Source organism: Erithacus rubecula, assembly GCF_903797595.1.
Source record: "Erithacus rubecula genome assembly, contig: SUPER_Z_unloc_4, whole genome shotgun sequence".
NCBI lineage: Eukaryota > Metazoa > Chordata > Aves > Passeriformes > Muscicapidae > Erithacus > Erithacus rubecula.
This window is the reverse complement of record NW_027635670.1, coordinates 2,038,292-2,064,529: the sequence shown is the minus strand read 5'-3', so window position 1 is coordinate 2,064,529 and position 26,238 is coordinate 2,038,292. Positions and strand designations below refer to the sequence as shown.

The 26,238-nt window shown below is 42.3% G+C and overlaps 1 protein-coding gene across 2 annotated transcripts in view; it reads left to right on the top strand.

Moving 5' to 3' along the window:
* Window positions 1-461: 461 nt before the first annotated feature.
* Window positions 462-26,238, top strand: part of MAMDC2 (MAM domain containing 2) — a 54,553-nt gene continuing 28,776 nt past the window's right edge. For both annotated transcript variants that reach the window (XM_079331472.1, XM_079331473.1), the window contains exons 1-2: window positions 462-858; window positions 944-1,057. In XM_079331472.1, coding sequence (XP_079187598.1) covers window positions 477-858; window positions 944-1,057 — 496 coding nt within the window. In that variant the 5' untranslated portion in view covers window positions 462-476. The remainder of the gene's footprint in view (window positions 859-943; window positions 1,058-26,238) is intronic.

Here is a 26,238-nt window from a genome sequence, read left to right as displayed (position 1 = left end):
AGCATTCACATCTTCCCCACAGAAGCAGCCCAGGATTGCAACCAGGACCCACGCAGGCTGTGACATCACCAGCCTTGGAGGTTGTCAAACTCCAGCTGAGCAACCTGATCTGAGCTTAAAGCTGGCTCTGATTTGGGCAGGGTTTGGTCTGGGTATCTCTCGTGGTCCAGTCCTGAGTTATGCCATAAGCCTATCAACTACAGTACTTGGAGCATCTCAGCAGATGCTGGACCATTCTTGGCAAAAAGTGCCAGGGTACCCTGCTATGGTTCTCTGGAAGGGCAGGTTTGGTGAAAGGGAAGGACGGAAGGGTAAGCTGTGGTAACCAGGAGCTCCGGTGGGGTGGGAGCCCCTTTGTCCTCTGCAGATGAGTTTGAGTAGACATCTTGCCGTTGTGTACAAACACCTGACAGAGAGGACATGAGACAGAGCCAAGCTCTTCGGGGTGGTACCCAGGGCTGGTACGCAGTGACGGGATGAACGCTCTGTGTACAAGAAACATGAGAAAGAACACTTTCGCTGAGCTGGGGGTGATGCTCCTCCGCAGGCTGCCGGGAGAGGAGGCGGCACCCCCACTCCGGACACCACTCCAGCCTCAGCCACTCCGGCCGGGGGACACCGTCCGGGGCCGACCCTGCTCCGCGCGGGAGAGGGACGGGCCGCCCACCGCCGCTGTCCGCGGGCCCTCCCCGTCCCTCCCCTGCCTGCCCGGCCGGCTGCCCTCCCCGCGCCCCGCCGGGGCGGCCGCGCTCTCCAAGCCGCGCACACCGAGCGCTCCCGTCGCTCTCCGGCCCCGCCGCTCTCCCGGCCCGGCCCCGGCGCGGAAGATGCTGCGGCTCTGCCTGCTCGCCGCGCACGGTAAGAGCGGCGGGGCCGCCTCCTCCCGCCCGGGCGCTGCTCCGGGCCGGGCTCGCCGTGACCGCGGCTCGTTTTGTCCTTGCAGCTCTACGGCTCGCCGGGGCGGCCTTGCTCTCGCCCGGGTCGTGCACCTTCGAGGACAGCGCCTGCGGCTACCAGTGGGACTACGCGCATCTGCCCTGGACGCTGCACGGGGAAGGTGAGAGCGCTGCGGCTCCCCCGCTCACCTCCCGGCATCTCGGGGTGTTCCCGGGGAACAGCCCAGCCGGGCTCCTCCCGAGTGCGGGACAGTGCCCTGGCAGCCGCTGATGGGCCGGCCCTGCGCGGAGGCTGCGCTCCCCCGGCACGGGCATCTCTGCAGGTCTCTGCGGGAAGCCTCGGAAATCTCCTTTCTTTGTCTTTCACTTTTTTTCCTGGGAAAAGGTCTCTTTTACCAAATCCTCTTCCCAAAATACTCCTTATACCTGTCACATTCCTATTAAGCTGCGGGTTTTTTTCCTAAATGTATTTTGGGTTCTACTCTAAAAGTGAATGCATTTCTAGGGCAGGAGACAGCCTTTGGAAAGAGTATCTTTACAACGTGTTCAGTTAATACTCTTCTCCGTTTTATAGTATCTCCAGTACAACAAAGTCAAATCTTTCAGAAAGTTGTGTTAGGCTTTACAAGACTTAATGCTATTGAAAAGAGAACAAAATCCAATCACTGCACAGAGTTTCCACACAACTGTAACTACTTCTTAGTAAGTTTTCAGTGTGGGCTCCAATTTTTGACAGAATCTACGTGAACAAAAGACTAAACAAAAATATGCACAGCATGGTTGTAATTGGGTAATAAAATAATTTTAATTATGTGTTCACCAAATTGCCATTCATGAAGTGGAAGCTGTGCTCACAGAGAAAAAGGGACTATGTCTTTTTAAAGTTTATAAGCCCCAAAACAGGTGCCAGTGATAATGAAGAGGTGAGTACAGATACAAAGACATAGACACCCCCACAGAACCCGCTAATCAGTGTTCCCTTCAGTTTGGTATTCCACTTGTCTCTCAGTTGAGAAAAATTATTTCCACCCCCCCTCCCCCCCGATTTGTACCTAGTTCTCACCTATACAAAATAAATCGCCTTCATTGCTACCTTTTAGATTAGTCAGTGTGCTTTGAAAATGTACTATAACTCCTAACTTTAAAAAGCCTGCAAGGATGCCATAATTGAAATACTTGCTTTTTCTCTTATTTATTTGATGTGTATTTCTTGGTTGATTTATTTATTTAAACATACATAGATTTTCCTGTATTTTTGAAGGTACTAGTGGAAATGTAGTAACCACTTTTGCTGTCCCAGCTATGCCTCCTAGCACCATGCTGTCTTAGTCTATCTGTCTGCAAAGCAGCACTTATTTCCTCCTTGTGATTTACAGAGAGCCTCATGGCAGTGGCATTGATTCAGCTCCAAGGGACTGTGAGCTGCTGAGAGCAAAACCTGCAGAAATGGGTGTGTATCATGCTGTGCACATCCACACTACAGTGCTTCAAGATATAAGGACATTTGACTAGGGGTTGGGATCAGCAGCATCCTGCTTTTTTTGGTGCACAGAACACAATTTTTGTTGCTGTAGTTTGATCGTTCTGTACAAACATTCCAGTGGCTGTGCAGCTTCTGTTGTTGCACATCTAACTTTCAGAGATACTTCATTGAACTGTTAGACTCCAGGAGAATGTGTGGTATACCAGCTCTCGTAATAGGCATAATTCTGTCAGCATTTCCATTATAAACAGTTTTTCTGCAGTCTGTAATTTGATCATAGCAAGACATTCTGTGCAAACATTTGGCACACAAGATGGTATATGTGTCTCCTCAGAAATACATTCATAGAATCACAGCTAAATCTAGCTGAACATAATTCATTCAAATCTACACAACAGGTGTGCAGAATTAGTCTTCCTTAGATGCTCTTTCATTCTTTTGTCTTAAAAAACCATGCCCCTTTTGGCAGCACTGTGTCCTGGTATTTGCTGGTCAGCATATGTACATGTGGTAATTTGCTGGGACAACAGAGGAAGTCAGGAATGGGAGAGACAGCTTAGCTTTGAATTGTTCCACTTCCCCTTGCATTGCTTCAAAGTTGCTTTATTATTTTAAAATGTTATTTGTGGTATAGAATTACATTCAGTGGACCTTTCACAGGGATTATCTGACTTGCAGTGCAAGTTCTTGCATCTTATAAATCTCTCAATAGTGTCATCATTGCCAAACTGTCAAGGTGATGTAAATATAACTAAAACTGTGCCCAGAAATTTCCACTCCATACTTGAAAGTATTTTGCCCGGTTGCCAAGGAAGCCAGTACCTTCTGATGGGCCAGGCACACAGAAAGGAAGTGTGAGAATAAGTTTTGGTTTTGTTTACAGCTACACAGTCCCACTAAAATGAATATGTTTCTAAGGTTCAGCTGCTGTTTTAAATGTTTCTGGCTTCTCTTCAGTGTTATGGTAGTTCTAGCATACAATTTTTTTTTTAATTTTAGAATTTTTATAATTGAAAGTATTTATTTTTTTTTAAGCTAAAGTTTCAATACCTGTAACTGGCATTTTAGGGCCCAATTTAATCAAGTGCAAATCAAAGGAAAATACTCAATGCTATGAAGGATAGCTGTTCCACTTGTGCTTGGCTCAAGACTGGCAAATCAGACCCTAGTGAGGCTGCTGTTTGTAGGAACAGCTACACAAGAAACTATTCAGGCATCTGTCCAGCTGACCTGTGCTCCCATAAAATCTCTGCTTTAGTGCTTCACCTTTCTCAGCTCTCTCACATGACTATGGATTCTGGAATAAGACCTTAAAGCATATCAGGGTGCTTTTTTTAACTGTCAGGTTTTTCAGTCAGCTTGGTGTTTGCCATTTAGAACTATAATGATTTTAGCAGACAAACACCGTGCAAAGAAAAGTATGACATACAGAGAAAGCTGTGGATATGAATTTCTAGTGCCCCTTGCTATGGCTGGGAAGCACACCCAGCTGAGTTCATGGCCCAGGCTGGGTCAGAACAGCATCAGGCTGTACTCATGCTCCCTAATGAGCCAGTTCTGTCCTCAGGGTAGCATGGGAAATTCCATGCAACCTGTTGTTGCAGCATGCAAACATAGGATACCAGCTACACAAGAAACTCAGTAATGTTGCTGCTCAGAAGGACATTATCATAATGTAATCCTGGTTCGGAAACGAGCAACAGGTTAGTTTGTATGTTACCAGTGTTAAGGTCTGAAACCTTTATGCAAATTCTTTCTATCCATAAAGAGAGGGGACAATGATCCATTTTCATTGGTGTCATGAAATGGTCCATCACCAGTAGGCATGCCCCCAGAAATGGTCATGCAGTCATGATGCCTCTGAACAGGTAATTTATCTTTAAGTTCAGAACATAAGGCAAGGATTAAACTCTTGGACTCAACCATCGAGGAAATTTAGAAATCACGTCTATATTCATCATATCTATAGTAGTTAGAGATAGTTGAGGAGTTTGTATACCATGGTAGTCCTACTAAGACATGCAGGTGTACAGAGTAAAAGTTCATGTTCAATTGTTTTGGGGCATAAAGCTTTGCAGATGCATGGGGGCTGATTTCCAGAAGATTTCACTTATTTGTCAGCAGCATATATATGGGCAAGAGAAACACCAGTTAATTCTAATGCATACTGTGAAACTCTGTAGGGTAAGACTAATCAAATAACCTTGAGATTTTCTTTAACCAAATTGCACAAGTATTTCAGAGTATTTCAATATTTGCATGCTTTGCAAATGCAAAATGGTCTTTGAAACAAAGGGAGATGCTGTGTGTGATAGGCTGTAATCCTGAGTAGAGTAATAAATAAAACCATGCAGACCCACTTAGAACAGCAGTAAGAAAAACAGCCTCAGGTCAATTGTAGCCATTCTAAAGTGTTAGGTTTGGGCATTTTTTGCATTCCTCTTAGCCATGTCCAGCACAGAACTGGCCATAACCTGATGCCAAGAATATCCTGCTCACAACATTATTACAGATAAATTTCATTAGACACAATAACTATGGCATGTCTTTTCTGTGACTCTGGGCAATGTTTACATTTTTGCTTAGAATATCTGTACAGCCCTTTGTGTGAACTGTGGGTATGTTTTGTTTTCCATTGCCCTTCACTCTAAGAGAGACTAGTTTAATAGTGCTAAAAATAATCTGCATTTTCACTGTCAGTTTAAATCTGCCCTAATGGAGTTTGCTATGCTGCATCTGGATTTAAGCACTAGATAAGAAACTTGTCTGTTATGACAGCAACCTATAGGGAAGAGAGATTGTTTATATTAACAATGTGCTCTAAAAAGCAAGTGGTATTGTTTAATGTGCCCATTCATTGTCTAATGAGTTTTGTGGCACTGAAACACTAAAGCTATGACCAGTTGTTGATACAGCTGGATGCACCTGGTGTCATAGGATAACTGACAGCTTCAAATGGATATTCTTGTGAGTGTTGCTTTCTTTCAAAAATTCTGGAAGTGTATATTTCTTCATATCTCATATCACCAAGGATACATGTTAATAGCACACATTCCAGGGATTTTAATAATGTTTTCTCTTTCTGCAGTATTTTGAAGGAAAATAGATCCGTTTCACTCAGAAGAGTGATGTACTAGATTAAATTACATACAAATATGGCCTTATTTTCTTATTCTTAAAGCATATGCCAATTTTTGCTGCATTATTCCAAGACACTGTTCCTGTGATACACTCCAAACAGGCATCCATCAGGTAACAATTTCTGGAAAGCCAGTGAACAAGCAACATCACTAATAACAGTTTCAGGAAACTGAAGATTGTTTTTTGGAAAGTATTTATCACATAGCTACACTTATATATCTACGGAAAATAATTTCAAGAGACAGGGACAGCTATTGCAGGCCATCAGATAAGTCAGGCGTGAGAGCAGCAACATAAGGAATCTCAAATCTAAACATTGCCTGCATACCATTTAAATAGCTTGTATTTACAGCTGTGCCATATGACTTAAAATTGACCTCTTTTGATCTGAGCTCTCTGATCTTGAATGTCACATCATGTGGTAGTAATATGCAGAGTAATGAAGCAGGTGATAATTGGCAATCCTAGATTTTGTGGCACAGCAAACGCAGTTCATGTCTGATGTGTGCTCTGTCATGCTCCATTACAAACCTACAGGCAAATAAATTAGCACATATGAAGTCTTAGGTTTTTTTCCATTTATCTACAGTACTTTCTGTACATTGGGAAGTACATAATTGGAAAAATGTAAACAAAGTTGTAACATTGCTGGTAACATGCAGTTAATGCTGGCTTTGTACAGTTCTCGAGCTGTGACAAGTGGTCTCACATGCTTGTTGGGAAATCATTGTGTACTTGGAGTCAAGGAGATTTGCACCAGCTTGTACCTAGCTGCAGCTGAACCAGGCTGGGCATATCCCAGTGCTTGTTTGCTGGCAAGTTCTGAGCTGATTAATTCACCCTGCCACAGAAGCTTATTGGTTTGTGATTTCCGAACCTGAAGCCAGGGCATCTCTGCACTGAGTGCTGTTTGATGGAGGGCAGCAGCCCTTAGAATGGCTCATGGTCTGTTTTACCTTGACCTGATAATTAAAACGTTGGTGTTCCTAGCCATAGTTTGGAGTGACAACTGCCCTTCCTGAAGAGGGTGAAAGAAAGGCTGACTCACACACTCCTCTTACACTTAGAATCTCACGTTCTTCTTGTTTTCCTTTACTTCTGGTCCCAGTTCTCCTGTACACTCAGCTTTGACTACTCAGCCACCACTCTTGAGTTAGCAACTCATTTCTTTGTAGTATTTCCCTGTTCAGGCTGTCACTGGCAGCTTAATAGTAGTACTATGTGTGAGGAGCATTCCTTCTTGCTCCAGCCTATCCCTTGTCTTGCTGATCTTACTATGAAATCTTACATTTTGCTTGCCCGGGTATAACTTCCATCTCAGGCTTCTGGTAATAGCATTTTTATTGAACTATGCCCACATTACAGTTATTTGCATACTTTTTTCCCCATCTTCAGAGGGAAATTTTGTGAAAAAAAAAAAAAAAAAAGCCAAGAGCACTTTATGTCCATCAAGAGGTTCAGCAGCAGTTCCCTATGCATGATGACACTTGTGATAAGTCTGGCCTTTCCATTTGCAGCAGAGAAACAAACAAAGCCTAAATTGTTGTCAGTGAGTCACTGCATGAGAGATGAGTTTCAAAGCATTCCTCTTCTCCACAGAATAGTAACGTTCTCAAAAGTGCTTTTTCACATACAGCTGTTACTGATTCAGTGCTTATAGAATCAACAACTGCTGTAGTAGGGTTGGACTGTAGGGCTGTAAAGCCCCATGTAGGGCTTTAACTGAGCCATGGAACTTGGCCACAAGAAAGGGAGGATGACTCTTGGAAAATTCTTGCAAACTGAATATACCTTGCACTTCTGACAATAGGCTGGACTTTGTTTTGCATGAAAAACCTGCATGAAAATAGGCAATTTGCCATTTGGATTTAAAAATAAAATAGAAGAAGGAAGAACTGTCGGACAGCAAAAGTATTTGGGAGCTGTGATGGAGGTGAAATCACCACAGTCAAAAAATCACTTGCATGTAACCCCCAGCCTTGCAGACATTATTGAAGTTTGCTAAAATTCAAGTACAGACATGCAAAACTTGCTGAAAACTGCTAGAAATATTTTCAGCTTTCTGAAAAATAATGAAAGATGCAAATGAATTCTTTCAGGAATTTCAAGATGCAGCATGGCATGAATTTTTTATCAGTAAATGTGTCAGGCAGTACTTTGTGGTTGTTGCACCCATTATACTGCATCCATAATCATTTGAAAAATGAAGAAGAAAGCCAATCATTTGCCAGTTCATTGTTTGGAGGGAAGGGAAGAAATTTTCACTATAAATTTTGGGCAAGATCCAATGTGAGTCAAGATCTGTATTGAGGAAAAGTAAGCCTGCATGTGTGCTGAAAGGGTGATCACAGACACTCCAGAAGCAATTCTGCTAGTAAAGAAGAACTTTTTCACCTTGCACATGGTACAGACTGTTCAAAACTTTAATAGAATCAGCCTGAAAATGCCCTAATGTTCTTATTATATAGGATACTATTGAGTAGAAATATTTGGAAGCTTATTAAAAGAGTAAGTCCAGACCAGTTATCTAGTTGTTTTTGTTTACTTTTTCTGGAGTTCTCTCATTGCATTACCTTCTGAGACATTTCATCCCAGCTACCATGTGCAAGAGCAGTACAAGCAAAGTTATAATTGCTTGACTGATTAAACTTAGCAAATAGGCCCAAATCTTCTATGGTTATATCTCAAGAAAATATACTTTAAAAATTAGAGAGATTTTCCTTTAATGTTTGAGTTTTTCTTGTCTTAATAATACCTTTTAGCAGTTATGCTACAGAAGGCCAGGTAAAGGCCAGATAAAAGGCCATATTCATCCATGTAATTTTATATAATGCTTTGATTGCTTAGAATGCTTTACATATAATTTGAAGAATTTTATTGCTCCCATTGAAAAGAGCAAGCCTCTTTTGCCCCATCCTTCACTGTGTCTCTAGAGAGCCAGAGATTAAAGTATGATTACTGTAGTCCCTCTTCACATCATAATCAAGCCAAAGATTCCTAAAATTTTATGTAATCATATAGTGGTCTTTGATTAATGGTGTGTCTTCTGCATTATGTGGCTGTTCCTTTCCCCCAACACATTTTTCTTTGCCAAATGTGGCTGAAGATCAGTATTTGAGATTGCTCCACAAGTGTGAGTAATTGTGTTGGTGTACTTTGAATGCTGTTTTAAATAGATATATTCTCTGATAAAGTATGAGCTACATGTTACTAGCACTTCGCTCTATTCTGAAAACCTTGTAAATCTAGTATGAAAATAACCATGAATCATGGTAATTAGATCTCTACTTGAAACATTAGCCAAAGTCTTTTAGGAAACATGGTCTTCACAGTTTTCAATTAGCAAACCGTTAAAATGTTTTAGGAGTGACTGTTGTGATGTGCCAAGCTTCTTCAAATTTCCTGGCCCACAGATTGTATTTGCTATTAAAAATGCATAAAGAGCTACAGAAATGGAAGGGCAGGTCACAGCTGTTGTACAGAGAACTGTAGTGAGATGCAAAGCTATTGAAGGAAGTAATTATTCATCTTTCAGATTGTCTTATTTTTTGGATGTTACATAACTAACAATTGATCAATTCTGGGAGACTGTTGTCTATCTCTCATGGTTCAAAAAGATTGGAGCAGGTTTCTGCATGACAGTCTGGAGTCTAGGGAAGTGCTTATGCATTTGTGGCAAGATGTTATGTCTGGAGGGCAACTGGAAGCCAGACTATCATACCTGATCTGTGAATAAACAGATTTCCCTGTTTTATAATATAAAGTTAAACATCATGTTCTAACGCACTGAACAAAATTTAGATTTACTCTGCAAACACTTCTCTTTAGTAAAATTCTAAGCATTCCACAAAGCACTTTCCTCATGCAGTAGAAATCCTCATCTGATACATAGATGGGGAACCTTAATTGTCCAATGTACTTAGTAATTCATTTGTAGATTTGGCAATGAAAATGTGACTCCCTTCACAGGCCTCTTTCATGTTTGCTAAACAGTGTTTATTCCAGCCTGGAACATAGTTTCTTGCTTTTCACAAATCACCATGAACATACTTGAGAAGGCCCTTGAAAAAGGCTGGAATCAGCAGGTGGGATGAGTACTTTCTCTGGGCCAGAGAGCTGTGGAATGCAGCAAACCACTTTAACATCTGTCTGTTCACTCCAGATGATGAGGTTGGTGTCTGGCTGTAAAGATCCAACCAGCCTCATAGAATTCTAGGTACCTGTAAGGCAAAGTCACCAATGACTTAAAATCTTTATGGACACTACCAGACTTGTGGGTAATGGAGGATCTTTTGGGAGAGCATTCCATGTTTTTTATACTGTGGCCTAGATAGAAATAGCTAGGCAGAAAAGCCCTGGGGCCTTGGGGACACCAGGCTGGACAGGAGCCAGCTGTGTGCCCTGGTGGCAAGGGCAGCTAGTGGTGTCCTGGGCTGCATTAGCAGTGCTGCCAGCAGCTCGGGAGTGACCCCCTCCTCTGCTCAGCCCTGGGTGGAATTCTATCCAGTTCTGGCCTTCCCAGTAGAAGAGAGACATGGACATACTGGAGAGAGCCCAGTGAAGGATTGTGAGGATGATTAAAGGAGTGGAGCATCTCTCCTGTGAGAAAAGTCTGCAAGGGCTGAAACTGTTCAGACTGGTGAAAAGAGGGCTTGGGGGGGAGGTTTATATTATAAAAAAATAGAAGGACCTGAAAGGAGGGTGCAAAGGGAACAGTGCCAGGCTCTTTCCAGTGGTACCCAGTGACAGGACCAGAGGCAATGGGATACACTGCAGCACAGAATGTTCCCTCTGAACATTAGGAAGCACTTTTTCACTGTGAAGGGTGACTGGGAGGCTGTGGAGTCTCTATGCCTGCAGACATTATAAAGTTGTCTGCACACAGTCCTCAGCAACTGGCTGTAGGTGGCCCTGCTGGAGCAGGAGAGTCAGAACAGATGATTACTGAGATGTCTTCCAACCTCAGCTGTTCTGTGATTCTGTGGTATCTTTGTATTTTTGTCTAAAAGTTATAAAAGCCCTGTTGCAGTGGTCCTTCAGAGATATCCTCGTGAACAGTAAAAGAACATAAGAATTTCTGGTTCCTTTTAAAGAAACAGAATAGTCACATATTATGTGTAGATGCCTGATCCATTTATATGTATGTATATATGAAATCTCTGCATCCTCATGCAAGAGAAGAAATGAGTTTGTTGTAGATCCTGTTAGATGAATGATCTCTTAGTTGTAAGCAGGATATGGAGAGCTTACTATTTACTGGTATCTTTGGAGCTTGATTGTCTAATCAAACTAATGTTTCTAATGCTTATGGCTTATGGCAGAATTTCATAGGAAGCAGATAGGTTAAAGTGTAGAGCACTATGATGCATTTTGTGACAGGATCTGGTCTTTATAACTTCCTACATTTTTAGTAATTTCCTTTTGAAAGCTTGTCTTTGGCATGCTCTGTTTTAGACATGGTTGTTATCCTGAGGAAGTTTTAGCAAAATAGTTGTGCTGCATCTAATCACTCTTGGCAGATCATTCTGCACATGAACCTCCTTGACTGAGACCATAGTTTTGCAGCTGTTTGGCCAAAGTGAATTGAGTTCATTTTAGGCCATATGAGAGAGTTGATAGTAATTGGCATAATTGTTTACTGGAGCCAGCAGGGAAGCAGATGAATGAATGGATATTGACTCTGAGCTGCTCTCAGCTCATCAGACATGGTTCAGGCAAGTGATGAAACAAATGTAGATGTCTGTGCTCTCTCCCTTGCATCTGTTTGGGAAATAGAGTCTTTAATTCTCCCAAGCCATGTATCCTCAAGCTGACCTGCAGCTCATTATCAGTATTTATTACTGTTGTCTGCTCCTAGCAAATCCCTTCTTCTCTCCTTCCCCTGAGTGCCAGTTGCCTGGTGTACAGCAAGGTTTATTCCCTGCCTTAGGCATGTAAACACCTGTGGCAAACAATTACAGTCATTTACTCTAGCTCTAGGTAGGAGCTGGAGCCAGCAGACCAGGTACCTGGTGACACATTTCTTCATGCTTCACAGTCTTCCTGAGATATTTTTTTATCCCAGGAGAACATATTTGTGTACCCAAGTGTCAGGTGATAGTCAGTTTTGTCCTGTATGATTGCAATACAACAGCTGTGAGAATCCATATCAGAATTGGAGTTCTGATGCCATTGTTTTTATATTTTGCCTTTAAAAATAAAAAGTAAATAATTTTCCATTATAGAGCCTGACAGTTTGGTGTCATCCTTGACTGTTCAGTTCTGAAGATTTACTTAATACAGACTGCAAGAAAATGAGAAACTTTTAGCATTGCTCTGGCTTAGTTTACTCCCCTAACTGTGAACAAATTTGGATATGATTTTCCAGAGTGTAAACGACTTTTTGATTGTGTAAATACTTGAGTTCTTAAGGAAAGTAAAGTGTGCCTTGAGTGCTGCACAGAGATACCCAAACTGCAAATGCAGCTATCCTGGTACCTGGATTTTAAAAGTGTAACAAACATAGCAGCAATAATTTTTTTAAAGAAAACTGGATATACTAGGTCTTTTCATCCCTTAGAGGTAGGACTTAGAGACATGATAATCTGGGCACAAGTAAAGATAAAATCTGACATTATACAGAATAAAGCATGTTTTCTAGTCTGTGTCAATATACATTTGCTTAATGTTTGCATCTGCAGCTTAATACTGAGTTTCACAGTGCTACTGTCAGGTATTAACATCTTCACAGCTTGAAAAACTTGCATGTAGCTATAGGAATGCTTCAAGTTAAGATGTTGTTTATAGCATTTCAAGTAAGGTGACCTTTAACATGTTATATATGTGTCCATATAGCTAGGCAGTGCTAATCTAAGACGTGCTTTGTAGAAGCTTAGTTGAAGCTCACTAACAAGCACGAGGAATTCAAATGAATGAGTGTTTTCTAATTCCTATACAGTCATTGCTCTGCACTTCAATTCTTACAAGATCTTTCACAGAGGGATTTCTTCCAAGGATATGCTTGTGTGCTTGAGTGGAAACATGAGAGGCTTTATACCAATACCAGATTGTTCTCTAAATATAGCCACTTCTAGTTGTTATTTTAAACTGAGTGTCAAACTGGAGAGTTATTAGGGCAGTAACTGTAGTTTGTTTGAAAAAGAAGAGAGAACATTGCACAGTGAAGTTGTCTTATATGGAAATAAGATGAGTGGTATGTGTAGTTTGGACTACCACATGTAGGTAAAAACCAGAGAGCTGTAATCAGTGTTTGTTTTTATATAAATTTGGAGTGAATATAAAATGAATATAAATTCACAGCTAATGGGTGTTGAAGCCAAAAATAGGGTTACATAATCAATCTTGCCTTACCAACACAGGAATGAGAATCTTTTCCTGTGTTGGGTCAGATAGATATTTTTCTGTTAGTTAAAAAGTTCTCTTTTCATGGTTGCTTAGGTTTTGTGCTGGTTTTTTTGAGAGACACCATTTTGTGTTTCCTGTTAGTTATGCATCTAGAAGGGAGTTTCATTGCTCTGCCTATGGTTGACCTGCAGGTTAGTCCACTGAGATAAACTGAAGCCCAGGACAGTAAGAAGTCTCAACAGAAGTCCACAGCCTGAAAATATTTAAACAATTCTGTGAAAAGACACAAAAACCTTACTTTATCTTTGAAACTTGCTGGAAAAGGAAATTGTTGCCGGCTGGACATCTGCACTAGCTGAATCATCCTCATAAGATTTTTTCTAATTCAGTGCTTGTACCGTCTGATTTTGCACAGTGTGTGTATGAGCTGATTTGTACTGCAGTGTACCCCCTGGCAGGGAAGGGTGGCAGATGGAAGGGGCCTCACAGGGGTGATTTGCTCTAGCCTGATGGAAGAAGGCAGCCTTGTAAGGTCTTTTGGGAGAGGTGTTTGCAGGCTTTACCTGGCCAGGGCACCTGTTCATTTAAGCACAAGTCAGTGAGGAGGTTGTGTGGTGTGCCCAGGGAATCTGCTGCAGTTTCCATTGGTCCTCCTGTGGCCACTCTTGTCCCCTGAGGTGACAGGAAACAGCCCTGCAAAGACATGGATGAGAGTTTAGGAGTGTTAGATTGTCCAAAGCCATAAATGCATCAGATAGACCACAGTAAATCTGTTAAAAAGGGTGCTGAAGGAGTCCAGGTCAAAGAGAAATTAATACACAACATGGGGTTTCAAAATTTATCCACATGCCATGGCTCTGCCTTCCAATCATTTTATCTCTTCCAACTTTTTATAACAGTATATTGCCAAACGATAAATTAACATTTTTCCAGAAAGCTGAGAGAATTATAAAAATTATGAAATATCAAAACCTCCGTCAATCCATTATCAACTACTTCTGCTACCCATCATCTCTAGCTGATACCAAAAGTCTTATGTCAGCAACAGTCTACAAGCATCCACAACCAAAGAGATATAAACTGTGAGGGAAAATGGACCAGTACTGTGACAACTTCAGTGAGCATCAGAAATGAGCACAAGATGGGTTGTTCAGTTCCAAACTTTTATTCTGCATTAAATTATTCCCTGGTCAGATAAAAATCAAACTGATTATATAGGTAATACTCCAATTAATTAATTTAGCTCTTTTCTCCAGTTATGATGTATTTTTAATTTTCAATTAAGCAGTTAATTAAATTAATTGCTTTTAAAACACCAACTGTAATGAACTACTCTGTCCTTACTTCTTTATCCTCCTATCTCACCAGCTTATTGTGCAATTGCATAATATTTAATAATAATAATAATGTGGAGATAAACACAACAGAGTACAGTGCAGGCACAGAATTGAGCCCAGGAAGTGGGCCAAGTGAGGCCAAGACCATAGGGGGAAATCAAGACCACCAAAAACTATTGAAGCCCTCTGAATTATTTCTACAATGATCTAAAAGAATGTACTGTGTGTACTTGCATAGAAGGCAAGAAACTTATCTCCAGGTCAGGGATAACTTACCTGTAGAAAGGTAACTCAACAAAGCCCGGGTGCTTGGGCACTTCCAGGACCCTGGACACCCCAGTTGGTTCAATATGAGAGCCAGGACTGGTCTCTTCCTTTCTTCCTTTCTCTCTCTCTGTCTCCCTCCTTAATTAACATTTCTCTCCCCCTTCTCTTTTACCCTACCCCTTTATCCAAAACCCATTGCTGTGTGTTTATACAGGAGGTCAGGGACAAACACACCGGGTTATTTCAGTACCATGGATTGAAAAGTTGTCTATTTTGTTTTTCCCGAGTTCCCAGTAGTTATAAATGTTTCCCTTGTTTTCCAAGATAAAACTTGGCAAGCATCTACTCTCGTGGCCTAGTTTACTCTCAGCTTTTGAGGTGTGGAGGAGCAACAGTTCTGGGTTTCCCTCTGTGTGCTCTGGAAGTGGGTCTCTCTCCTGCTTCACAGCAGGGAGACAGGCTGGGGACCGTGTCAGAAGGCAGCTCTGATACCGTGTTTCATGGCAAATGTCTCTTGTTTGTGTGTGCTGTGAAGCAGCTGCTGCTGATGCTATTTGTTTGAGTCTGTAGCTTGGAGCAGAGGCTGGAAAAGACATTCCTGCACCTTTTTACTCTTAAGAGTCAAGCAGCCTGTGTATGAAATTCAAACCCAAAGTAACGGTTGTCCAGCTTGTCTAATCTCTCATTAACATTTAATAAGGAAGTAAATATCTCTGTATTCCCAGAGATGTCCATTGATACTTCTTGGATGAGCACAACTGCAGATTTCTCCAGTAAACAATGAGCAGCAAAAGTTTCCGCAGAACACTCTGCAGGGTAACAGGCAAAACTGGCGGGACCAGCCGCAGGGACAGGCTTGAAAGTCTCTTTCTGGAATTGTTTCACTAGAAACAAAGCAGTGAGTCTTTGCCAGTGACAGCCAGACATGCCAGCACTCCTGTTGGTGCTGTGAGTAGTGTATGGGAGCGCTCACATGTGCCCAGTGAGAGCTCCTGGCTCCCATTTCCCCTCAAGGGACACGTGTTTGCAGAAAATATTTTTGCAACAGAGAATTTGCTCTTCCTGGGGAAGCTGCAGACGCAGAGAACATGTGTTGGGATCAGCACTGAATGTGTTTGTTGATGCTGTATGAACTTTGGTTAACGCCTTTGAGCATTCCAGCATTTGTCTTGTCTCAACTTCTGAGTTATACTTTATGGCAAATATGACACTAAAAAGCATTCTCAGAAAACATGGACTAAGGACTGTTTTTAGAAAGACCACACAAAGATTGGCAGATATAGCAAAGTTATTTCTGCAGGGTTTATTTTCTGCATAGTTTGTTTTTATTCAGAATAAATGTGAGGCACATGCTGCTTGGTTAGGCTTGTGTGTTCATACATTTGATACCACAAGCAGCAGAGGCAAGCCTCCACACTGAGAAATGGCAGCAGGAACTGGGAGGCAACAGGAGGGTACTGTCACAGTGTGCTTATTCTACACTTTGTTCATACCTGAGCATCCATCTGAGCCCACGCTTGGCTACTGACAGCCTGCTGGCACATTTTTGGGGTTCTTAAACTGCATTGTGAGCAACATTCAAGTGTAGGGTGCACATTTGCAAGAGAACCACTCCTTTGGGATAGTGCTAAATGCCCAATGAGATTTAGCACACCAAGTTTAATTAATTTAAATAGTGTTTTATGGATCTACATAAAGTTCATTGATGTCTGTTTGACCACCCTAGGATCACAGAATCACAGAATATTGAAAGGGGCCAATTGGGATCATTGTAGCCCTGCTCAGGACACTCCAAGAGTCTCACCATGTGCCTGAGAGCATTGTCCAAACTCTTCTGGAACTCTGTCAGGCTTGGTGCTGTGATCATTTCCCTGGGGAGCCTGTTCAGTGCCCAAACACCCTCTGGATGAAAAACCTATTGCTGATACCCAGCCTAAACCTCCCCTGACTCAGATTCCTGCTGTTTTCTTGAGTCCTCTCACTGGTCTCAAGGGTGCAGAGATCAGTTTTTCTGCTTCCTCCTGTGAGGGTGTTGAAGAGCACAATAATGCCTCCCCTCAGTCTCCTCCTCTCTGGGCTATCTGCTCTTTTAGGATATAAAACAAGTAAAGTATGGCCTAATGGCCTTAGTGATCCCTTAGGGGGAATAATAACAATATAATAATAAAAAAAATGTAATGAGAGTTTATAAACTCAATGACTTTGGAAAGTTTTGACAAGCTTGTACTTTGACTGTGAAACAGGAGTCAGTGAGGACTTGGAGAAAACAGTGTCATGAACTGGCAGGGTCAGATTGATAGATTTTATTCAATTACTTGTTTTTATATCTCAGGTTTTACTTCAGTCTTGATAAATATGTCTTACAGCTCAAGTGGGGTATGCTGAATTCCTTTGTGAGCAATTGCTTGAGGAAAATACTAGGTGTTCACTGGAATGACATTGCAGAAAGTGCTAAAATTCACCAACATTCTTGTGAGCTTTTCACTTCAAAGTAATCTAGAAAGTGAAATGGAAATATTTGAGGCTTGTGTTATAAATGAAGTCTTAGCATCCGTGATGACAAGTGTCCCAGGGCAGCTGGGGAGAATTTGAAGGGGATGCCTGAAGGAATTAATTTGTTGACTGTTGCCTAGTGAGGGGAAGCAGAGGCCACCACAATGTGACAGACGTGTGACGACTGGACTGGGACAAAGCTGGCAGAGCCCTGTGCCTGGTGACATCCAATGACCCGAGATGAATTCAGGTGTGTTAGGTGCTTCACTGAGCTGGACAAAGAAGGATTTGACTAGCTATTTTTATTAAAATAAAACCTAGAGAAGCTAAAATATATCAAAATTCAGTTGCTTACAATCAGCAGTTAGATATGCCATAAAAAGCCAAACGCTGCTTCTTGAATCTCCTAAATGACTAAACATTAATACCATGCACTGGCATCTCTCTCTTTCTGTTCCTTATATCAGAGTATACACAAGGAATTGTCTTTTGCTTTCGATACTAAGTGATCCTCACTAATTTTGGATACTTCCATTATCCTGCTTGGAGCAGAAGCTCCATGACTGAATCTTCTTCCAGTGGTTCTAGGAACTGCAACTACTCAGGGACAGGGGAGAGAATCCTAGGGCATCAACCTCTCTTCAGAGAGGCTCAGAGCATCCTGTAAAGTATTTTGTGAATTTTGTGGATATTTGAGACCATCAGTAAATTCACCACTGTGTGTCTAAGATGTTCTGGAGATAGCAGTCATGTATCTTGGGACTGTTTTGATAAACCCACCTCCAATGTTGCAGATTTGGCTTAGTCTGTCTGCACCTCATACACACCCTCAGTTGCTACCAGCCCCTGCCAGGCATGGATGGTGCACAGGACTGCAAGCCTAGAAGCATCCCTAATAAAATGAAGCCAATATTTGAAAAGGTTAATTGATGGATGCAATTTTTCAGAACTCCAGGAAATGGTAGCCTGGACTGGGGCTGGTGGTTGTGATGTTTGGCATCAATAGATGTGGTCCTTGACTGCAGGTTTTGTGATTGTGCATTCTGGATCTTCACCATTGCATGTGCCTGGTCCGGGATGAAGCTTGCTGGAGCAGAAAATTAGTCACTGCAGCTGCTTTCTTGCTTAGTGTTGGTTACTCAAGGGTGTCCATTGAGTGAGCAGAGCAGGAGCTAAGGGGCTGCAGCCAGTGATAAACTCATTACAAGACAGGGATCTCCAGCAGTGTTTGGAAACTGATGGTGTGGCTAGGCCAGGTCCTTCAGGTGAACAGGTCACTGCCAGCACTCATCAGGGTCTGATAAGCTCACCTGTAAGCTCTTTCTATAGCCAGCTTTTTCAGCTCATGTGTATAAATATGTGGCTCACCTGTCTGCATTTCTGTTTGCATTTTTGATGTTAGATCATTGCTCAGTCCACCATGAGCCTGCCAGTTATCCCAATGATTCTACTATAAAAAAGAGTGTGAAGCCACAGAGCTTACATAAATCAGGAAACTGAACTCATGTAAGTTCAACTTCTCATTCCAGTGAACCCAAATATATATTTCAAGTATTTTTTTCCCATCTGTGTAGGCCCAGCCGAGTATCAGAATAAATGTAATTTCTACAACCAAGCCTTGGAGAGATAAAGCTTTTGGACAAAGGTTACCTTTTAGATGATCTAATGTAGCTGGGAGAGACAGACAAGTGTTCAGGCAGATGAGCTCTTTTCCAGAGTAATGCAGTAGACCAAGTGATTTGGCAGATGCTGAGAGAGCAGATCCAGGCAGTAGAAAAGTTTAGATTTTATAATCTTGCATTTAGTGTATACACATGGCTTGCAAATGCACTCCAGAAGGCAACCAGTTGAGGATTTTTTATTTCCCCAAGAAAAAGTCTGGTCCAAGACCTCCCGTGCATACTGTGACCCTGCTCTGTCATGCCTGAAAGCCAAGTCATGATGGGTCCTGTTCTGTTCCCTGCTTATGCCAACTCCAAAGCTTCCTCCTCTCCCTCCCAGGGCCACTGCTTCCTGTGACCAGAGTCCTCCTGCTTCCCTGAGTCCACGATTGCTTCAGAGCTTGGCTTAGATGGTGAGCACCACGGACTTTTAGTTTAACCTCTTTGCAGTACTCCCAAGATATTACTCAACCAAGAAATCTTTACTTTTGACGTACAAAAAGCCTGATCTTCCAGATGATGGAAATCCAGACATACAGAATCCAAAATAGTGTTGACTGGGTTGAAGTATCTCTTTCTTGTCTTTCTTAAACTCTTACTCCCCATGGCTGTTCTTGTCACTGATCCAAGGACAAGTGTGGCCTCATAAATGCCCTCTTTTAAAACACAACAAGAAGCCCCTTGTTTCATGGTCTGGCTCACTAAATTCCTTGTGTTGGCTTCCTGTGGGGTGCTGGCCTACAGTTTGATGTGCATTGCAAATTTGATAGTTTTTTCTTCAAAAATGTGCCACCAAAGCTGTGTGGACTGCAGTGGCCAGGTTTGCCTTGGCCAGGCTGAGATGTGCTCATATCACAGAGCACATTTTGTGCACACAATACAGAGCAGAGCTGGTAATACGAGCTTGTAATCACATCACATGCACCTGTGTAGCAAAATAAAGGAAGTGATGAGCAAAGTAAATAGATAACATAATAATGCAAATGAGTGAATTGTATTTTTCTGCTGAAGGAGAAATGCACTCCATCAGGGCAAGCAGCTGTGCTGGAAGAGATGTCACAGTGCATTCCCTTGTGTGCTTCATCCTGAAACATGAATTAGCAAAGAAATAGAGCTAGTAATGAAAGAGATGAGAACTGTGAAAAAATAGATGCCTGGTAATTTCTACTGTATCTGCTTTTATCTTTAATATTCCCTGTGCACTTGGAGCAACAGAAATTCATTTAGGATGCCAAAGAATAAAGAAAAAGCCTTTTTTTAATCATTTCCCATCCAGAAATCCACAGCAGAAAATCTTGTGTTTCCAAATATTACGTATGTTCTATTGATGTATACCAGCTAACAGAAGTCATGGAGATATCTTTTGGAAAGTGCTGTTTCAAGGAAACTCAGAGATACCCAATAAAAACTTGGCAGCCTTTGTGTCAGCAGATGAAAAATTGTTGAAATTATGTAATGAGTAGCATGAAAATGAGAGTGGTGTGAGCAGCAGAATACTGAGACTGACAGGTTGGTTGGAACAACAGAAATAAAATTTGAAAGTGGATAAAAATTATTGAGGTCACTGTGAAAGGAAAAACCCACATGCTTGTGGCTTGGGACAAACAGGAGATCTGGTGCATGATGTAAGGACCTTGGGACTTGAAGGAGAACAAGGAGAGGAGGCATCCCCAGTGCAGTGGATCAGCTCCTCTAAATCAGAAGCAGAAGACAGCAGCTGAGGCTGGACGCTTGCCAGACCTTCACAGGCAAGCTGATGGATGGAGCCTGGAAGGCTTTTCCAGGGTGGTGAGTAGCTGCAAGCAGATGCTGCAGTCACAGAGTGTTTCAGGGCTAATTGTATTAGTTTTGACAGGCTTGCTAACAGCTGTATTTCTGAACTTCCTGTGGGAGCAAAGGCCAGGGCAGGAGATGGAGCTGGTAGTTAATTCACAAAGCCGTCCTTTGGGAAAGGAGCCTTGGAAATTTATGCCCAGGGCTGGCAAACAGGAATTCTCTGGCCTGGTCTGGTGAATATGGCAAGAAAAAGATCAATTCATTAATCTCAGTCCCTGCAGGGAGACTCAGTTCTTAAAGTAAGGTGAGCTGGAGAGAAGGCTGCTGGAGAAACTCCTGTTGTCAGGTTTGTCCATTCGGCCAGAGGAAGATGGGTGACTACCTGGATGAACTGCCTGGGCGTTCATCACATCAGGCTGTGCTTTTCTAAAAAAATATTTTGTTTTTAATAAATACTACTCAGCTTTGTGAGAGTTACCTGGAAACCTTGTTGACTCCCTGAAGAAGATGACTAGCAGAGGGGCAGATCTAGTGGGGTGTTCAGGTTCCCTCCCTGCCTGGAAGGGCAGCTAGCAGTGGCCAGGAGTGACCACAGATTTTTTCTGCATAGAAGTGACAGCTTTAGGCTTGAAACTGTTGCTGACCCTGTAGGCACAGAAGAGGAGGAAAAACCTTGACAATACAGTGCATGTCAGTCACTGCAGACAACAAACACAGAATACCCAGCTCCTGCTTCGCCATCCCTCAGCTATTTTCACAGAGTTACTTCTAAGAAACCATGGAGGAGACAAAGAGGCTTAAAGAACAGAATGTTTTTTCAGTGATGACAGCACTGATTAGTCCCAGGGTATACCATGTAGGTGTGAATCTTTCAGTTTACCAGAAATAAAATTATCTGTTGCTTGATGGGAATGACAACGCCAGTTATACCCTGCAGCATCAAGTAGCTTTAATCATAGCACCACCCTGAATGTTTTGGGACTGAGTCTCCATGTTCATTAATGTGAGCCAGGCTTTTTCACTCAGCCTTGCGTGTGTTGTGAGTGCATCCATCTGTCCACGGGAGAAACTGCTGCTGCAAGTCTCCCAAGAGCCAAGGGGAATGGATTAAACACCAGCTCTGGCAAAAGCAGATCACTGTCTGTCTTCTCTTAAGACAATGTTTTTAGTGGATACTCTGAAATGAGTTATTTGTCCTTACAGTTTAAATCAATCCCTATCTACCAATGAGAAGAAACAAATATGAGTAGATGTACGTAAAGAACAGTTTACTAACAAACAAAATTGCAACAGGCAAAAAATAACACTAATAGTCACTAGTTACAAAGGTGCTGTAATCTCACTGACTCCTGGGCAGCAATAAACTCAAAATGGGGAGTGACACCCCCTCCAAATCCAGTGCCCTCCTAAGGGAAAATTGCGCTGTCTGGGGACATAAAGCAGACACACCCTGGGAAGGCAGGAGCTTAGAAAGCAGTGCTGGTGGCAGAATTGCTGGTGCAGCCAGGACACTCCATCCCCACGATCTCAGCCTCGGGTCACTGGGTGCTGGTGCTGTGTTGCTGCCTTCTGCTGAACTCCACTGGTGCTCTTCCCAAGCCATGGGTATGTGGGGGGAAGAAACCACCTCCCCAGGCACTGAAAATCCAGCCCCTCTGGCCCTAGCCCCAGACTGCAAAATTCACTCTGAAACATGTTTTGAATGTGAATTGAAGCTTTTCAGGTTGCTGCTGTTGTGAGTCCACAAACTTGCCCAAAGCAACCCCCTCTGAAGGCAAGAAGGAAACAAAAAAAAAAACCCCAAAACCCATGAAAGGGAGCCCCTGGCTTGAGTCAGAGCCTAGAGGCAAGAGAGCTCTGCTTGGGCAACCCTGGCTGCTGGCCCATGTTTTGCAGATAGATGTGGAATAAAATAACATTTTGGGTTATCCACCACACTGTTGCTTCGTTTTCTTACCTGCAGGATCCTGCTGGGGAAGAGGGCATGGGCCCCCACGTGCAAACTTCATTTGCAAAATTTTGTCCCTCTGGCTCTATTGTTAGTACTTCCAACTAACTTTTTCTGGAGGTGTAACAAGAATTCATAGGTCTCAGAAATGTACTGCTTTTCTACCTTTTTTTTTTTTTTTTTTTTTATATATAATCAAATATATATAAAGAGAAATCGCTGAACTAAAGCCAAGACCCAAAACTGAGATTCTGAGATTGCACAGAAGGCAATTTTTGTACTAAGGAGCCCTGGTTTTGTATGGCAAATACAGAGAAAATCAAAACAGGAATTGCAAGACATTTCTTGCAATTTTTCTGTATAAATAAGTACCTAATAAAATGTAAATTCTCAAAATTTTCCTGCTTCATAATTCTTTATTATTGTTTCTCTTGGAGCTTGCTGCTTATATTCAGTATTTCTTGTAATGCTGTACTGTGGCTGAGCTAAGTGAACAGCTGTGTCAGACATAAACTCCATAAATAGCCAGAACAACTCTGTGGTTACCCTTCCAAATTTTTACAGAGGAAATGTATCATTGAAAAGCTAACTGGTAATTTTATTTATCTCAGTGGTTGTTTGGGGTTTTTTTTTCCCATTTTTCTCAATGTCATTTGTTTTAGTTTATTAACCAGCATCTGGCTTTTTGTCTTGTTTGTGCTATTTACAGAGAAAGCAATCAGTCTAGTTTCTGTGCTTTTTTTTGGAAAAAGCACTATTTCTGATCTCAGCAGCCCTTATTCCTTAGCTATTGATACAACTATTGCTGACTGATCTACTGGTGCCCACCTTTACAAATATATTTTTGGAACACTTGGGTGAATGACTCATGGAGTTAATGCATCACCAGCTGTAATTGAGAGAAGCTCTGTGCAGAACTGCTTATTAGAGTAGCAAGATGACAGACATTTGTACAGAGGAATTTTAAAGATCTCATTTAATCAGTCTTGCTTCTGCAGTGCATAGTTGCATTGAGGAGGGATAGGCTTGAAACACATTGTCCTAATTCCCCCTGGGCCCAGTGGTTTTTTTGGACATGGAGGAATGTAAAATGAACGCATGCTTGGTCCTGTAAAGTTTGATTCAGCTATCAAGCAGAAGACAAGTTAAATGGTAGGTAAAATATTGTCATACAAATGTGAGTAAAAAGGGAATTACTCACTAGCCTGATTAGTGAGAGAGTGGTGAGGGAAATATCTGAGTCTGCTTTCTCCCATCTCTTGTCTTGGCTGTATGTTGCCTTCACCAGGCATCTGCTGGCTGCTAGCAGTCAAACTTAGCAATCCCTGGCTTTTGTCATGTCTGCAGAAGGTTGTCTTTGCTCAGGAACTAGCTCAGTGACAGAGCTTTAAACTAGATGTGTCAGGGAAGGCTTGCCCTTGACAAACTGTGGGATGATGTAACAAGGTTAAAAGGACAGGGTGTAGGTGAGGACACTCAGATGTGCTGTCCACACTGGAGCACATTTTATGGAGACAAGAGAGGGGCTCCTGAGATAACAGATAAATATCCTGAGATAACCAGTGAAATATCTCAGTGACATTAGAGAGTATTCCTCCAAGAGGGCAGCATGAGCTGACAGCTCACCTGAGGTGCCTTTGCAGCCTGCTGACAAAGCCTTCTCACTCCAGCTGCAGGAGCTTGTGCTTGCAGGTCTTGTCTGGCCAGGGGCCTTCAGTGCTGGGCAAGCAGCATGGCAAACAGTCCAGGAGGCTCCAGGGGGGCATGGAGGATAACTTCTGTAGCCAGGTTATAGACAGCCCTACCCAAGGGGATGTGATACTGGACCCAACTTGTGGGTCACCAACACAAGTTAATTTGGGCCGTCAGAACCGTGAATTTTAGGAAAGCAAAATCCCGGGATGTAGTCAATAGAATGTTCTGGGAAACTGCTCTGAGGAACAAGGGAGCAAAAGAAGTCCGGTGGATCTTTAAGGATGCTTTCTGTAGAGCACAAGAACTAGCAAAAGAAGGAAAAGCTCAGGCAAGGAATGTAAAAGAATGGCATGGGTTAGTCAGGATCTGCTGATCAAACTAAAGGGCAAGAAAGAAATCCAGTCAGTGGAAGCAAGGGCAGGTATCCAGGGAAGACTGTAGGGTCATAGCCCAGTTGTGTGGGAATGGATGAGGAAGGCAAAGGCAAAGCTGGAGTGGAACTTCACAAAGGTCACAAAGAACAAAGTGAAGAGCTTCCACAGGTGTGTCAGCCAGAAAAAGCTCAAAGCATTTATCCCCTTGATAAGGAAGGCTGTCAAACTGATAACTAGGATGAGGAGAAGGCTGAGGTACTCAAAAATTTTTTGCCTCAACCCTCACTAGCAGCCTGTCTTCCCCACAGCTCTGGAGTGAATGTACTGTGAAATGTGCCTGGGAGAGCCATGTCTCTCAGAGACAATCAGGTTTGTGGCCACCTGAGGAGCCTGAACATACATAAGTCTGTGGAACCTGATGCATCCCAGAGTCCTGAGGGAATTGACTATATCGGTGCCAGGCCACTCTTCATGATACTCAAGAAGTCATGAGTCAGAAAATGAAAAAGTTCAGCTTTCCTGTGTTTGCACAGCCTCTTACACTGCTTAGGGCTGCATCTACCCCCTGATCAAGTAATTGCTGGAATTGCACGCTTGTGTTTCTGTGTCATCAGGCTTTTCCTTGAGTTTTGTGACTAGTCTCATCTGCCTTCCTGTGATATTGAAGAGTAGCCCTCTCTTGATAACTCTTGAATGACTGCTATCGATGAACTGTCATGGGCATTTGCAGGAGGGTTGCAGCTTCACTGCAAAATGAAGCTGCATGTCACATCTTTGAGAGGCTACACCACTATGCATTCATCAGATTCTCCACAGACTGGGAAACAGCCTTCTATTACTCCCACAAACAAGTGTGGAAAGTTGTCTGCTTTTTTACTCCAAGGAACCCCCCCTTGGGCTGGCTTTGCTCTCACAATTGCTCTGTGTCAGTCCTTGAGGTCTGCAGTGTGGGACCTTCCTCTCTGCATCAGTGGCATGCCATTGCTGTCACTGAAGCACAGTTTAGGGTAAAGGCCACTTAGTCAATACGGGCATTCATTTGGAAAAAATTTAACGTTGGCATTTTCTGTGCTTGGTACTGCCAAGTGCCACGCTCCCTGATCCTGATTAGCAAAGCATTTAAACTTACACATAAAGCTCACATTGATTTCAGTGGAGCCAAGTATGCATCTAAATTTTCAAAAGAAGCTAAAATTATTAGGTTGGGAGTGAGAGCACTCTGTTTCTGGAGATTTAATGAATATGTAAAATTAATCTTTTTAGAAAAAGCAACCGACCTCCACCCCCAGTTAAAAAGGGAGTCCATGATCTTTGCACTCATACCTGTGGTGAATCAGACAAAGTGGAAGCAAGTGCACAACACACAGACAGCAGAATCAAATTTACACTGACATAATCATTGTGATGGGAAATTATAAGAGGTTTTCTTTTAAACCACTATTTTTGTAGAAGAAACCTTAGTCTACATATAATTAAGTTTTAAAACCTGGCAGCCATTTAAGCCACATGGTTGGTAATTTGAGGTCTTCATGTGAATGTATCTTCCTATGTCAATGCTTATTTGTTTCTGGAAAAAAAAAAAAAAAAAGAAAAAAGAAAGAAAATTACTATTATAAGAAGTATCTGTTTTCTGTGAGGTTTCTCTTGAAGTACAGACAAAAACAGCTGCAATCTAAACTGAAATTGCCAGGCATGGATTCTGAATTGTAGGTTTCTTTGTAAGTAAAATGATCCATATTCAGGCTAGCCTGAAAACATAGATTCTCCATCTGAATAGGATATTATCAATTACATCAATTAAAACCAGATGTGCAAGAAGCATT